The 17,380-nt window shown below is 32.9% G+C and overlaps 1 protein-coding gene across 1 annotated transcript; it reads right to left on the bottom strand.

The window, feature by feature from the left end:
* Nucleotides 1–454: 454 nt before the first annotated feature.
* On the bottom strand, nt 455–2,141 carry LOC149550594 (transcription factor MYB73-like). Its single transcript, XM_089793582.1, has one exon. The coding sequence runs from the start codon at nt 1,855–1,857 to the stop codon at nt 802–804; it is 1,056 nt and encodes a 351-aa protein (XP_089649708.1). The 5' UTR covers nt 1,858–2,141; the 3' UTR covers nt 455–801.
* Nucleotides 2,142–17,380: the final 15,239 nt, after the last annotated feature.

Genomic DNA, 17,380 nt, shown 5'->3' with positions numbered 1-17,380 from the left:
CGCAGATAGATTTTGCTTTTGTTCTTCAAAAGCTGAATTAATTAATGGAAATCCTCTTACTCTGTTTTCTGTTGAAGCTGTTTTTCGAATGAGATCCACAAACCCCCGCCATTTAAGATCTTCGTTACAGAACACGAGATTTACGAACCTACGTTATTGGAAATAACTTTGGCCTAGTTCGTATCAATTCCACAAGCCCCGCCTCATTGTTTTCGAACTCAACAAGAACAGTTTATACTAAAAAATAATAGTCTTCAAACCAACCTAAGCCTAAAGTCAGACACTGGGCTGTTTTCTTACATTTGCTACTCTGTTTCTAAGCATATGTTTTCTTATGCAGGATCTACTCTTTCCACTCCTTGCAAGCAAAAGAAAAATCGATCCTCCTTATTTAAGTTATGAATCACATGCATTGTTTGATAGAACAGAGTTCGTCATGTTTAGGACGTTGTACTGAGAAAACAGCGATTCAGAAATTTTAGTGCTGAAACTATTTCCAACAATTCTGTCACGATGCCCTGCGAACCAGGGAAAACTCAATGATAACAAATTTATTTAAAAACTCGAAACCAGAGTAGCGTTCACGATTTTTCCTCAATCCAGAAAGTAAAGAGAGTAGCGTTCCCGAATTTTTCCGAAATAAACATTTCGAAACCCAGATTTGTTCTCCTGTACAAGGGGAAATCGGAACGATTCATGTACAATTCGCGGCTACCATAGCTGTACATGGTTAAGAGGAAAAGCTACAACATTTTCTCTCATCTTACCTATCATTGCTTCAGGAAAAGGGGATTTTCCTAATCATTTGAGTACTGGAGCAAATGCACTCAATCCATTCATGTAAGAGCGGACCTCCTTAGCGACCATCTCCCGCATAATAGACAACGCTCCAGTGCCAAAATCGGAGCTCGTACCTTCGCCTGCAGCGGACTGAAACATCATCGGAAGCGCTTGCGCCACTGCCATTTTAACAGCGGCGGACATCATAGAAATGGCATCCTCTGCTTTCAAGTAGCCGCCGTTCAGTGGAACAGAAGGCTGCTGAATGGCCTGCAATCTAACAGGAGAAGAGCTACAGTTCTGTTCATGAAATTCTCCGCCGTTGTTGTCGCTGGAAGACGCGCTTCCGGGAAGCGAAAGGCTGAGCAAGGTCGGCGGATCTGAGCTGCAAAGTCCTGAAGGCGAGCCTGATGATGAGCTCCAAGGTGAAGGTGAAGAAGACTCTTCAGGGGTTTTCCGAGATTCGTAGCTTTTGAACGCAGATTGGCGGTGGAGACTCGATCCCGGGCTGTTTGACCCCGGCAAGCTAACATTTAGATTAAAATCGCTGAGATTTTCACAACTTACAGGAGATTGGACGAGACTGAGGTTAAAATCGCCGGGATTTTCAGAACCTGCAGGGGATTGGACGAGATTGAGCCTCTTGAGTCCCCGAGACTCGACCTCGTAATCTTCCTCGCTGAAGATGCCGCTTCGCTTCCTGCTTAGATTCTGGCTCTGTTGTTGTAGCGAGCGGCGGCGGAGGGTTGAATTCCAGTGGTTCTTAATAGCGTTGTCGGTGCGGCCCGGAAGGAGGCGCGCAATGGTGGCCCATTTGTTGCCGTGGCGGAGATGAGCTTCGATAATGGTGGAATCCTCGGCGGCTGAGAAAGGACGGTGCTCCACCTGAGGGCAGAGCTGATTGCACCACCGCAGCCTGCACGATTTCCCCGACCGCCCTACGATCTTCTTGCTTATCATCGACCAGTTGCGCGCGCCGTGTTTCTCAACCAAACCCTGCAGAGCTCGATCCTCCTCGGGGCTCCATGGACCTTTGATCCGCTCCGCCTCAGCTGCAGCTCTGCTTTTGTCCTCCATTGTTACAAAACTCAGATTTCTTCGCAGAGAACTTTGAGAAGGCGTGGGATTCGAACCCGGGCGGGTTAAGAATTCTTTCTTCTCAGAAAATATTGAGAAGCTGCGGGATTCAATCCCGGGCGTGGAAAGAAATCTTCTTTGTTAACTGAAATTATTGAGAAGGTGTGGGATTCGAACCCGGGTGTGGAAAGAATACTTCTTCACAGAAATTATTGAGCAACACCGCGTTGTGGGATTCGAACCGGGGCTGCGAAAATCGAGAGCAGTTTTGAGTTGTTTGGTTGTGTTATAATCGTTGAGAGTACAGGGGGAATTTATAGCTGTATGGGAACTCCAGCTGACACGGAATACCGCTTGGGTAGGCCGATGAATCGAAACCGCTGTTGCAAACCGCTTGCAACTTTTTTTTGGTTTTGCTTTCTGTTGGGGGGATTCCATCTTGAGAACATTGAAGGGGAAAGCGCTTCGTTGCTGCGTACACGTGTAATGTATTTCTAACGGACAAACAGATCCAAACCAACGCCGTTAATGTTGTTGAGCTGGCTGACGGATCGTTCAGAACCTCTGTTGGGTTACAACTTACATTGCATTGAAGTGAAATGAAAGATTGCTTTTACTTTTAAGTTATGTGATTAGGAGACATTTTCATGTTTTTCTTGTTTCTTATTAGGGATTTTTACAAGGAAGCTAATCATTGGTTGATATTTTATTTTCTAATAATTAGTATATGTAGAATTAATTGCAAGTTGTGTATTTCATAATCAAGTCTCATTTTAGTTCAAGGCTTCTTTATTGCAAAATATACTTGGGTTTTTTATTATTGATTTTGACCAAGAAGGTGGTCATTGGTTGATATTTTCTTTCTCAAACAATTAGAGACATCGTCAACCTTTATATCATGTCTTTTATTTTTAAAGTGTCATTTTGTTTTTGCGGTTCTTTTATTGCAATGTATACATAGTTATGTTTTTATTAATTTTATTGATTTAGACAAAAAGACTTCTGGTATTGGTTGATATTTTTCCACATCAAACAATCTTTTTTTTGTGTCATTTTGTTTGTAGACTTGTTATTACAAAATATACCTAGTTTGTTGGTACATGTTGTCAATCTTCTCATTAAGCATGAAAGAAGAATTTCTCTTACAAAATATCTAATTATAATAAAAAAGAATAAACATATTTTATTTTATTTTTAAAAAAAAATTAAATAAAATTTTAAGTTGGTTAATTTCTATTTTTTTTGGATCCATGATTGATTCTATATGGGGTGTCTTAGGAACTAGTTCTAATATTCAATTTTTTTGTACTTTTTCAACTAGGTTTAAATGGATAATTTGCAAGATTGATATAGGTGTAGGAATTAAATCCAAAATTGTAAATCTCAAATTCAATTTCTAGGCCCACTCCTTTATTTCCTTTAAGTTGATCTATGTAGACTTGAAGCACAAAACATTTCACTTGCCATCAATAGGATTGTTGTTAAAGAAAATCCTAATTCATTTGAATATTTGAAATATAGTACAATAATGGAACACATTTTACACTCATTAATGAATCAATATTATAGTATAGTTCATCCCTGTTTTGGAGTGTAGTCCATGCCTCTTTAATGTTTTTTACTCTTGTACACATACTTTAATGTTTTTTACTCTTGTACACATACATTAAATTGATATCTAGAAGTTTGACAAAAGAGAGAAATATCTAGATCTATTAAGTTACACAATCAAATCTAGAAAATAATAGCAATTTATTAAAATCTTCTGAAAAAAGACATAAATTTTACAACTAAAATTCAAAGTTAATATCTTGAATTATAATTTAAAATACAATAATCATATAAGAAACTAACATTTCTTGGTGGGCAAAATTCTTATAACTCAATTTAGATCTAAACCAAACATCCCTAAAAAGTCAAAAAATACACATGAATAAAAAGAACATACTTAAGAACGAAGAATGACAATTTTTTCAGAATGATTTTTTTAAAGACTACAATTGAAATCAAATATCAAATTAAAAAAAACATAATTTTGAATGTATTTTTTAAATATTGAATGATATTTGTCAAATGTTATATTTGCAACAAAGAATCAAACATGTTTCTCAATGTTTATCTTAGAAAAGAGAATGAAGCATGTTCAGTAATGGTATCTTTGCAACGAGATAATGAAATACACATCATATAGTCACATAGACACCACCTCCACAATATGAAGCATTTATTTTCTTTACAAAATTATAAACGTATGGCCACATTATCCATCTCTACCCGAAACATAGAAAGCATATACATTGAAAGTATACATTGCACCTTTTTAATGTGGCAGGAAACAGCAACAGAAGAAGAAGAGAGTTTGCCAGCATCGACACGCGTGTAGGACAAACCCCTTAGAAGGGGACAGACGAGGGGTGAAGCTGACTCAGCCGACCGAACAAACAGAAACAGTCCCCACTGTAGGCGGGGGAGGGCAGTTACGAATCGCGATAAACAGTATTTAACTACACCCCAAATATACACACATAAATCAAATCAGTAATGTATCTGCCACGAAACTTCCGACCGCTCCACGCAAGTAACAACCTCCCCTGATGAGGGGCCACGTGGCTCGGTACAGCCTGGGAGAATATCATGTTTACGATTTTGCTGACGTTGTCGTTGACCTACGTGGCAGTTTGACGATAGCTGGCAATGGCTTTGTCCTGACCCCGTACTTGTTTCTATGGGCGGAAAAGAGCTCGTTTGGGTTTAAATAAACTATTCTTTTGTGGAAAAGAAAATAGTGCCAATCTTCTTATCAACTCATTCATTGTACTCTTTTTTATTAAGACAAGAAATAAAGGGCTTGCTAGAAAGCCTTTATTTTATACAGGGGTGGCCTACCTATGTATCAATTGATTTAAAACAAAAAGACAAATAATTTGCATCGTTTATGAGCTTTGCGTTTAGAGAGCAGGGGGTGAAATGTACATATCGTTGGACTTCATGTTAAGCAATCTTAATAGATAAGAATACAAACGAGTGATCTCGTCCTTGTTCTTACTATCTTGGAGTTGGACCTATTCAAACTATGAAAACTTTATATTGCATATTGGACTGAAAATGATAATTGACTCAAATACATAAAGGGTGTCTAAAATGTAGTTAATTAAGTAACATTGTTGATGATGGTTCATAATTCTCCGATCTCCTTATTGCTCTCTTGTTCTGAAGATGGTTCACAGAGTGTGACTTGAAATGTTGGCTCAAAAAGAATATACACAATCCGAACCCATAAGCAAATAATTAATTTTATGGATTGTGGAAACACATTTGCAAACATTGTTGATGCTTGAAACCCTAAACTCTTAGTTCAATTGTTAACAAATATGAGTTGATTTTTTGTGTGAAACTCTAATGTTTCATGTAAAACTTCACTTGCACAAAGTCAAGGTGTATGCATACTAAGTCCTTTCCCTTAAATAGCAAAATATTTTGGATTCTAATATTTGTTTTGAAGAGATTTGTTTGTTCTCAAGATTAACCAATCTTACTAGGTACAAACACAAACACAAACGAAAGATTTTTTCCTTGTTCACAATGAGACAAACACAACATCTTAGACAACAAAACTATGATAACTTTCTATCATGTCACACACTCATGCAAGAAGAAATAAGATTGATTCCAACCCTAAGGGGTGTTTAAAGCATATCAAATAAATAAGAAAGGAAAAATGAAATAAGAATGTTCAATGATGAACAAATCTTATAGGATTTGAAGACAACTCCTACATTTAAATTGTTGTGGGAACATGCAGTCTCTTTTGATTTGGGTAGTCAATTATTTAATGTGTAAATTCAAAATTGAAAGTTTGAAATTAATGAAATGTTAAAATTTCAAATTTAGTGTTCTTTGTTGAAGGTGAACTACTTCACAAATAAATAAAAAGCGTAGCTCCCCATAATTAGTGATTGAAAAAAATAGCCTATAATAGACACTTGTTCACTATTAATTTGTCATCATATTTCCACAATCCATTATAAATGCAAGACAATCCTCTGGAATTTTGATTGTGTATGATTTTTTTGACATTAACGTTTTGGATCACACTCAGTGCTCCATTATCAGGATGAAGGAAAGTGCATGAGAATAGAAATATCTAGCAATTTAATCAAAATGCTTAACAATGATGCTACGATGAATAATAAATAAATTAGAACTCGCAACATAAATTCATAATTGTAGATAATAGTTTTCTACAATCCATTGAAATTGTTTGTTGTATTTTCTCGATAGATTGTGTTCCAATTTTTGCATCAGAAAATATAACAAACTAAATTCATAATGTTAAGTGAATAGTAAGTGTCTTTAACATTGTAATGATAGAGCATATAGTGTCATTTAAAACATGGATGCAAAAAAACAAATAATGATTAAGTTCAAGGTAGTGTAAGTTGTAACATAAGATTAGGAAAGTTCCAAGGTTTAGGTAGTGGCAGAGCCAAGTCACATGGCATAATAAAAGAAAAGTGGGACAGTTGCAAACATAAAGGAAAAGGGCGTTGCAATTGGGAACAATAAAAATCCCGTATCAGCATTATAAAAATGACATGGGAATTAAAGTTGTATAATTCAAGGGCTTTGACTAAGATGTGACAGGTGACAGACGTTTTGGTTGGAGTGATAATATATATATTTCCACATCGGTGCTGCCACGTGGCAGCGTGAGGGATGTAAATAGAAGGAATCTTTGTATTCGCACGTTTATAATATGGCGGGGAAAGAAGGGAAGGGGAAGATGCCATGGACTATGGAGTAATAAAATAAAATAAAATAAAAATAATAATTCCTTGGCCGTTGGAGAAGGATTCCCGGCAGGTACTCTCTCGTACAGGCATGTCCCCGACTGGGGCCCACCTCGTGGATTACAGCCTGGCGGATCAGATTTTGTGATTTGTACTCTTCACGGATTTTTTTCAAAAAACTTAACAATCATTAATTATTATCAAAGCACTCCAATTTCAAAGTCCGTAGCCCATCTTTATTGGACTGACAAACCGTATGATATTTTTTGCAATAATTATTTGAATATTAGTTTTTGGGTTGTTGGTGAAGTTTAAAGGACACTAAAAAGTTTTGGAGGAATCAGGTCTTAGTGAGTGGAAGGGAAAATGTCTATATATACATTTAATAAAAGTTCTTGATAAGACAGTTTATCAAATTAAATAAAATCTTATAATGTAATTTATAAAATATTATTTGCTTATATTCAAAGAAGTTTTTTTAAGTGATTGCTAAGGATTGAAGACTATCTATTTTCTCAAGGTTGTTATAGAGAATTTTACCTAGTGAGAACGCACAATTTGTGTAATATCATCTTGTTATATTTAAATTTCCAAAGTTGTTAGTGAAATAGGTTCACCTATTGAGAGTTAAAATTGAAGAGTATCAATCTTACAAGATTATTTTTTAAACTCTATTTAGAAGGGCTGATATAAGTTGACAAACTCATCAAACAAGATGCATTCCACAATTTGAAAAACTTATTACAAGTCATGTGTGCTTCCACTTCATTTGTTAGCTTTGAATTGAGGTCGTGTATATTATATGTATTTAGCGAAGCTAAAAGGTTTCCACATCCATGTCCATTATAGAAGTAAAAATAGAGAACCTAAAATTGAAGGGCTACTACACTTAGACATAGACCAAATTTTAAAAATTAAATAAAAATATACTATACCACATCTAGAGGTGTCTTGTTAAAAATCATTCATAAGAATTCAAAAGTTTAGCAATCAATAATAAATTTTATTACTATCTAAAAAATGTTGACTAACAAATTTACAACAAAGTTTAGATTGTGAAATAAAATTAATACATTTGATTGGTTGGCAAGAATAAAAAAACATTTTTTTATTTTTATTGGTGCTTTTAAATTAGTCAAATGCAAGATACACATCTCAAATGTTGTCAAGTAAATTGTTGGAAAATCATTTTGATTTCTTAAGAGAGTCAATGTACAACATGGTATTATTGTGATAATTTATACTTAAAACTATACATTTAAGATTGCATGAAATTCTTTTTCACATATAAATATGCATTATAATATTATTTTATTTTAATATAATTTAGATAACATGCGTTATTGTAAAATATGGAAATACAAATCTCCTTCTTCTTTTTTTTTGATGGAGGGTTCAAACTTGTGAGGCAACCTAGCCAGGCACAAGGCTTGTGAGCTACCAACTAGTGAAGGCCACCATGTCATGCCCAAAATACGAGGGCAAAAAAACACACAATTTTTTATTATAAAAAAATTAATAATAAAAAGGTTCACTAAGGTTTAAAAGTGGAATTCGCAAGAGCAAAACTAGATTCCCTACATTTCCTCTTAAGTCTATCAACATGAGAAGAAATCCATTTCTATAGTTATTTATTCGTTATTAAATTGGTATCAACTTTTGATTTTCGTTATTTCATTAAGGTTGCAACGATATTTTGAAATTGTTTAGAATAACAATATAAATTAAATATGACTAGGAAATAAAATAAATCAAATATCATAATCTTCAAATCTATCATTAGATTTACTAAGATTTTAAAATTCTAATACTTACTAACAATATAATAAAAAATAAATATAAACATATATATATGTGTGTGTGTGTGTGTGTGTGTATATATATATATATGTATATATATATATATATATGTATATATATATATATGTATATATATATATATGTATATATATATATATATATATATGTATATATATACATATATGTATATATATATCTATACATACACACACACACACATATATGTATGTATGTATGTATGTATGTATGTATATGTGTATATATATACACACACATATATATGTATATATATGTATATATATATATATATATATATATATATATGTATGTATATATACACACACATATATATATACACACACACACACACACATATATGTATAGATATATATACATATGTGTATATATATAAACATATATATACATATACATATACATATACATATACATACACACACACACACACACACACACACACACTCAATAATCTCTTTAACTATCAATCAATATTCAACTATAAAACAATTTAATCATTTAAACATTAGTCCTAATCAAATTTAAAAACTTTAAATATAAACTAAACTATCAAAATTTCATTATCATAAGTTCTAAACTAATCCTAATTATAAGACTAACCTTACAAAAACTTTTAAATAATAAATCAAACTAACTAAATACTAACTATCCTAACATTAATACTAATCTAAATTTAATCTAACTAAATTTTACTAAACTAAACTTAATTTAATACTACTCACATTTAAACAAACTCAAACACAAACCAATCCTACCACTAATCAATCCTTTTTTAAAACTAACATAATTAATAACTATCCTTTTAAACAAAACTTATAAATAACAAACAACTAACATAAAAATGTAATTAACATTCTAACAAAAAGATTTAAAACTAACCTAAAATCTATCCTACCCCTACACCCTACCACCCTACAGATCTCCCTCCACCCTACATGCACTGATTCCCAAGCCTTTCCAAGCGCTTGCCAAGGAAGTGTGGCACTTTGGCCGAGTCCACCAAACACTTACCACACTCAGGGTGAGGTGGCGACACAAGGACAAAGGCGCAGGATTAAAAGAAGATAGTGCAATTTTTAAGGTGGGTGACCAAAGTTTAAACGAGGCAATCTACACACACATAAAACAATTACATGCGCCTCCATCCACATGATTTGACTTCAACAAGAATTTAAAACATTTTCCCTTAAACATGTCACACCACTTGATCTCCAAGGGCTACGAAATTCTATGGGATGTACAAGGGTGATGTCACCCAATGAATGATAGCATTGACTTTGTTTTAAAACTTTTTAAAACCCATTGCAAGAGCTAGTGCCTAGTAAGTAGATGGATTAAATGTATAAAGTAAAGTTGTTAAGAATGGATATTGAGGATAGTAAGTTATATAAGTTATTAACTTATGCAATTTTCTTGTTATTATAATATATATATATATATATATATATATATATATATATATATATATATATATATATATATATATATATATATATATATATATATAAAATTTTAAATTTAAGAATATTCTCAAGAATATCTTCTGTTGCAATGTGACAATTAATCCCAAGCCCATACAAAATACAGAGGGCATTTGCTCTAGGAATGTTTTTTTTTTTTTTTTTGTCATATTTTTCTAAGTGTTGAAAATTTTAAGAACAAAAGACATAAAGGTATATATTTGTCTAAGTATGAAAACCAATTTTATCCATTATTCAAAGGAGGGTATATATATGCTATTGAATTTTGCTAAAACATAGTTAAGCCAAGAATTGAATAACTTCTTTAAACAACATTGCAAGATTGATTTTTGATTTCAATAATCACGAAAATGAATCTACGTTCACCACATAATTTTCGTCTCAACATATATGAAAATTGAATTTTTCCTATAACATCATCATCATTTCATCTTATTTCTGATATGCACCCATATAACCAAAAAAATACAAAAATCTCATGAGAAGCAATAATACTCAATCACCATTTTATTGGCAACCTGATTCGAAGGCTCTGCTGGGAAAGAACCAGGAAGAAAACTTGACGTCGTTGCCATTACAACAAAGTTTTTAAATACAATTTACATAGGATTCAAATCCCGAAATTTCAACAATCCAATTAAATTTCTTTCATGACCTTAATCAAGGGATCCATAACATTTTCTGCAATACAATGCTAAGATCGTGGAGGGAACGAAATCTAACCAGGTGACAAACAAGCATAACAAGGAGACAAAATCAAACATTCATACCCATACTAGATTTTTACAACAGGATTCAACATTGAATCAAAAATAGGGAAAGGTGGATTTTTCCAATAGGAGATGTCAGACACAACAAAAAACCAGGTGCTCAATCGGGGCTATAACTCAAGAACTTTCGTTCTTCCATTCTTACATGCCAAAACTCATATGTGGTTTGTGCTGACAGGTAGGGGCCCATAACACCCTACCCTCTCTCCCTCTTCTCATCTTGAGAAGAGACTCTACACTGTTGGAGTCCAACTAAAAAGACCTTTCCTAAAATTGGCCACTTCTGCCCTATCCAAGGGTGAGTAATGCCAAAACACCCATACAAGAAAACTCTGAAATTCAAATAGAAACATGAAAGAAAAACATTCGAGAAAACATGGTTTCAATCCTTCCCAAGCATACCCAACATACATACAAGCATACCAATAAACAACACAAAAGCATAAACATGAAACAAGCATGAAACATCATGAAAAAACATGAACAACATGAACAAGGAGATGAAGAACTCCTACCTTCACAAGAGGTTATGGTAAAATGAACAAATTGAGAAGAGCTTTTCCTTCCTTGCCTTCAATCTTCCAAGACTTCTCTCTAAAAGTAGAGATTGGGTAACAACCAAAACTACTCCAAAAAGGGCCTCTAAATAAGATCCAAACTCAACCATCAAAAAGGACCATAAATTTCCCCACTCAACTAAAAATCTAGAAGTTTCTAACTCAACCAAACCTAAGGTTAACCTCTAAGTGGAGTTATGGTTATTCAACTCATGGTAACAACTTTCAATTTTCGCACAAAGGCAAAAATAGATTTTTTGAGTGACCTCAAAAGTCAACAAAAGGGGCTTAGGGGGTGGAAAATGCCCCTAACCCATACCCATACCCCTTGGGTATAAATATTTCATGATTTAAGGCCTTAGAAATTGATTAGGAACCAAACAAAAGTTAGGAATATTTAGGACTATTTAACAAACTCCAAAATGCAGATTAAGCACTAATTCGAATTAAGGGTGGCTAAATTCGATTAAGAAACAAATTAGCAAAAAAGGTTACTAACTTAGTCCGACTTAGGTCCAAAGGTAACACATATAACCCTAACTAGCATGCTGGAATGTATATGCAATTCACGAGTGTCAAGTGACACTATAAGAACACAGTTATGAAGATTAACATTTACTGATCACGAAAAGGTACATTCATACATCTCACAATAAAATTAAGTTACGAACAACAAGGTTTCCATGAATGGCACATAGGGATCAGTTTCGTTCCTCCGTCAGGTTTCTCGACTAAAATATCCTGCACACTCATTGCACACATCAGTAGCCCCATAAAATCACATGCACATATGTATATATGTATTCAGGAATCACATAAATTAAAACATACATCTTTCAATCAATCAGAGTTTCTTTTGTCCTACTCATCTTCTTTAATCATTACAATTTCATAATCAAAGTGTTAATCCTGTATTTACTTACTTCATCAACATACATTTTCATAAAGCATTAAATGACGAACTCAAATATCTAAAAGTAAACATCACACAACATGAAATGATATAATATGTTCAAAGTATCTGATAGTGTCTCGACATCTCGAGTCGTGAGTTTCAAAATAATAAGGTATCAACTATGCTACGAAGGGTCGGGGCGAGGCCTTACACACCACTTGAAGATTTAGGAACCCGATACGGGTTCACACGTGCCTAAAATCTTTTCGTCTTAGAGCCAAGGACCGAGGGGCATCCACACAGTCAAAATCACTCAGGGCATGATCTCGGCCTCATCCCTTATGGTGTCAGAGCCTTGCACTCAACAAGAATTGATCCCTGGTGGGCTCTTTGTGTGCCATTCATCTTCACCAATAGAACAAGGGCCCATTGACACAAATATCCTTTTCACATATAATATATATGATAACATTGTTAAATCTTTTAAAATAATTTGACACCATACCTTGCTGTAGAACACAAGAATATATACCAATTTTCCTAAAAGATAACATGCGCCAAACAACACATATTAACAATTGTTACATTCTTAAAATGTTGGATCAATACATTAGCTATTTGTTGTACCATTATAATACATAAATTAATGATCCATTCTAAACAACTTGAAGAATTTATCATGGTGACACTCGTCTAACTAATAATAAGAAATTAAAATAAAAAGACATGTTAAATAATGGACCTTTTAAAAAATCTTTAAATGCTCGAAATGATCACAAACTCCCTTTTTGACTTTACCATAGTAACCCCTTAAATAATTTTATAATGTTTGATTTATCAACTTCTAATTTTTAATGGGTCTAGTGTTGCAAATAGTATCCCTACAAAATTCTTGCTCAACTAGGCCATATTTTATCATACATGGCCTTCTGCATCGAGCCATGCTTTCCCAAATCAATTTTGCATCTAATTTTGTCTTCATTTTTTTAAAAATGGGACCCTAGGTTTGGATTTTGAGCTGCATTGAGTGGATCAAAGTGCCCAGGGTGCCTTGTTCCTAACGATTGAGCCCTAAATTAAAGTATGTAATAGTTACACAACTTAGCAAGGATTAAAATCTCGTATTTACTTTCGTCGAGTTTTACACTTCAAAAAAATATGAGAGGTGCAAAAGCAAGTGTGGTGTGAAAGTAAGCTATCGTCCCCCATTTTGGAGATATCCAATGTGTAATTGGAGCTTTCAACTAAAAATTGTATCGGAGCATTCAAGGAATTTCATCCTACCATAATCTCCATTACATAGTAAGATTCAACAATCTTTATGCAAGCATGCCTTTATGATACCGTTTTAAAGGTTTTTTGTGGAGTCATATTATTGCACCAACACTTTGTTGGCTATTTGACTAGGAGGATATGTAAGGATGGTATAGAGTTATCATTTATGGAAACATAAGCCTACTATGAGGAAGGAAAAACATGATATTAAATTTAGATCCCTATACTTAGAAAAGTGTCTAAGTATTATTCAGGAAAATAGGGAACAATCAAACATTTTTCTTCAACACGGTTTATTGGAAGCACTTGAGTCAATGTGCAGTTGAGGGAAGGAAGTACATAATGCAACGAGCATATGGGTAAAAGTGCTCAAGAAGATTCAATGTACAGATAAATTTATGGATAATTTTCTAGGTACATGTCATAATAGGCCAAATAAAACAAATGACACAATAAAGGCATTTTGGTTGAGGGATTGTTTTGGTTTACCAAAACAATGACTTAACAAGGTAGGGGTGACATCTTAGATGTTAATCCTCACCTAGCAATGAATATTTGAAAATTTATAGTATAGTTTTTGTGGTCAATAGGTTGTTAGTGAAGTTTCAAAAATATTAAAAAGTTTTGTAGAATTAGATGTTAGTGACTGGAAGGAAAAATGTTTATATATACATATACTAAAAGTTCTTGACAAGACAATTTATCAAATTAAATAATTAAATAAAATCTTATAATGTAATTTATAAATTATTGTTTGCTTATATTCAAAGAAGTTTTTTTTAAGTGAGTGCTAAGGATTGAAGACTATCTATTTTCTTAAGGTTGTTATGGAAAAATTTACCTAGTGAGAACATTGTATGAAATTTGTGAAATATCATCTTGTTATATTCAAATTTCCAAAGTTGTTAGTGAAATAGGTTCACCTAATGAGAGTTAAAGTTGAAGAGTATCAAGCTTACAAGATTTTTTAAAAAAATCTATTTAGAAGGGCTGATATATGTTGACAAACTCATCAAACAAGATGCACTCCACAATTTGAAAAACTTATTACAAGTGATGTGTGCCCCCACTTCATTTGTTAGCTTTCAATTGAGGTCATGTATATTAGATGTATTTAGCGAAGCTAAAAGGTTTCCACATCCATGTCTATTATAGAAGTAAAAATAAACAACCTAAAATTGAAGGACTACTACACTTAGACATAGACCAAATTTTAAAAATTAAATAAAAATATAATATACCACATCTAGGGGTGTCTTGTTAAAAATTATTCATAAGAATTCAAAAGTTTAGCAATCAATAATAAATTTTATTACTATCTAAAAAATGTTACTAACAAATTTACAACAAAGTTTAGATTGTGAAATAAAATTAATACATTTGATTGGTTGGCAAGAACAAAACACACACACACACACACACACACACACACAAATAAATACTTTTAAATTAGTCAAATGCAAAATACATATCTCAAATGTTGTCAAGTCAATTGTTGGAAAATCCTTTTGATTTCTTAAGAGAGTCAATGTACAACATGGTATTATTGTGATAATTTATACTTAAAACTATACATTTAAGATTGCATAAATTCTTTTTAACATCTAACTATGCATTATAATATTATTTTATTTTAATATAATTTAGATAACATGCAATATTGTAAAATATAGAAATATAAATCTCCTTTTCACATATAAATATATATGATAACATTACTAGATCTTTTAAAATAATTTGACACCATACCCTACTGTAGAACATAAGAATATATAATGATCTTTCTAAAAGAATAATAGGCACCAACTAACATATATTAACAATTGTTACATTCTTAAAATGTTGGATCAATACATTAGCTATTTGTTGTACCATTAAAATACATAAATTAATGATCCATTCTCGACAACTTGAAGAAGTTGTCATAGTGACACTTGTCTAACTAATAATAAGAAATTAAAAGAAAAAGACATGTTAAATAATGGAACTTTAAAATTATCTTTAGATGCTCAAAACTATGACAAATTACCCTTTTGACTTTACCATAGTAACCCCTTAAAGAATTTTATAATGTTTGATTTATCAACTTCTAATTTTTTTTATGGGTCTAGTGTTGCTAATAGTATCCCTACAAAAATCTTGCTCAAATAGGCTATATTTTATCATGCATGGCCTTTTGCATTGAGCCATGCTTTCCTAGATCAATTTTGCATCTAATTTTGGCTTCACTTTTATAAATGGGACCTTGGGTTTGGATTTTGAGCTGCATTGAGTGGATCAAAGCACCCAGGGTGCCTTGTTCCTAATGATTGGGCCCTAAATTAAAGTATGTAACAATTACACAACTTAGCAAGGATTTAAATCTCACATTTACTTTCATCAAATTTTACACTCCATAATATTATGAGAGGTGTAAAAGAAAGTTATCATCCCTCATTTTTGAGCATTTGAGGAATTTCATCCTACCATAGTCTCCATTACATAGCAAGATTTGATGATCTTAATGCAAGCATGTCTTTATGATGTCATTTTTAAGGGTTTTTGTGGAGTCATATTATCACACCAACACTTTGTTGGCAATTTGACTAGGAGGATATTTAAGGATGATATGGAGTTGTTATTTGTGGAAACATACACCTACCATGAAGAAGGAAAAACATGATATTAAATTTTGGATGCTTGGACTTAGAAAAGTTTCTAAGTATTATTGAGGAAAATAGGGAACAATCATACATTTTTCTTTAGAGTACTTTACTGGAAGGACTTGCGATTATGTATGGTTGAGGGAATGAATTACATAATGTAACGAGCATGTGGGTAAAAGTTCTCAAGAATATTTGATGTACGGATAAAGTTATGGACAATTTTCCAGGTACTAGTCATAATAGGCCAAACATAACAAATGGCAAAGTAAAGGCATTTTGGTTGAAGGAATGTTTTGGTTTAGTGAAACAATGACTTAACAAGGTAGGGACAACATCCTAGATGTTAACCCTCACTTAAAAAAAGTTATTTTAAGTTTTGGCAAATGTTCAAGGTATTGAAGGCCGATTGGTTAAGCAGTTTGGTATAAAGGAAGGACTTTTGGTTTTTAATAAGTGAGGCATTCTAATGTAATGTTATAAGTTTGATAGCACACTTTGTGTAATCAGTATTGATTTGAACTTGATGATAGTATGATATTGTACAGATGTATGATCAATTTTGGTGAAGAAAGCTACTAAGTACAAATCAAATATTGAATATATGAGCACTATCAGAAAGGTTTTTGTATCTATACCTTTTGTATATAGATTTTACTATTGTATATGCATGTTTGGGTAGTGGGCTCAGCTTGCTACTTTTGTATTGTAATAACAACTCCTAACAGTGTTGAGGCTTCTAACAAGGCCTAATTCTCTAACAAGGAAAAATACACTATACATATGTAATAGACTCAAAATAGGGTCAATATCTTTCACAATATACTTTTGATTAGTGGATCATTTTGTGGGTACCATCTCTATTACATCCCAATTTTTGACCTAATTTAAAAATGTTCATATAACCGTTGAGGTGTCACGTGAAGTCAATCGACAGTTGAAATTTTTTATAATCATGTGAAATGGTAAGATGGTTAATCGTTATAATTCATACGAAGATGACATGCTAGTTAATCATTATGATGCTATTATATTGTTATCTTGAAATCTTAGAAAACTGGTTATTCATCATGGGAAGTGGGATGGTGGTTTATGAATAATAATTTATTATGGTAAATTGTTATTATATTGAGGAATATCATATAATCATGGAGAATTCCCTTCCAAGAGCACGTTGAAGGGGGGGAGCATTACCAGAAAGGAATTAGGCATGGAGGGGCACCACCATCATTGAGAAAATAAGTACAAGCCCTAAACCACCAGGGCTAAGGATAAGG

This window comes from Cupressus sempervirens, chromosome 7 (assembly GCF_028749045.1).
Source record: "Cupressus sempervirens isolate cs-2001-9-10 chromosome 7, ASM2874904v1, whole genome shotgun sequence".
Classification (NCBI taxonomy): Eukaryota; Viridiplantae; Streptophyta; class Pinopsida; order Cupressales; family Cupressaceae; genus Cupressus; species Cupressus sempervirens.
Note: the sequence above shows the minus strand (reverse complement) of the source record. Positions and strands in the feature narration are given on the sequence as shown.

Coding starts and splice junctions, on each gene's coding strand:
- LOC149550594 (XM_089793582.1), bottom strand. CDS start 1,857: ATGGAGGACAAAAGCAGAGCTGCAGCTGAGGCGGAGCGGATCAAAGGT.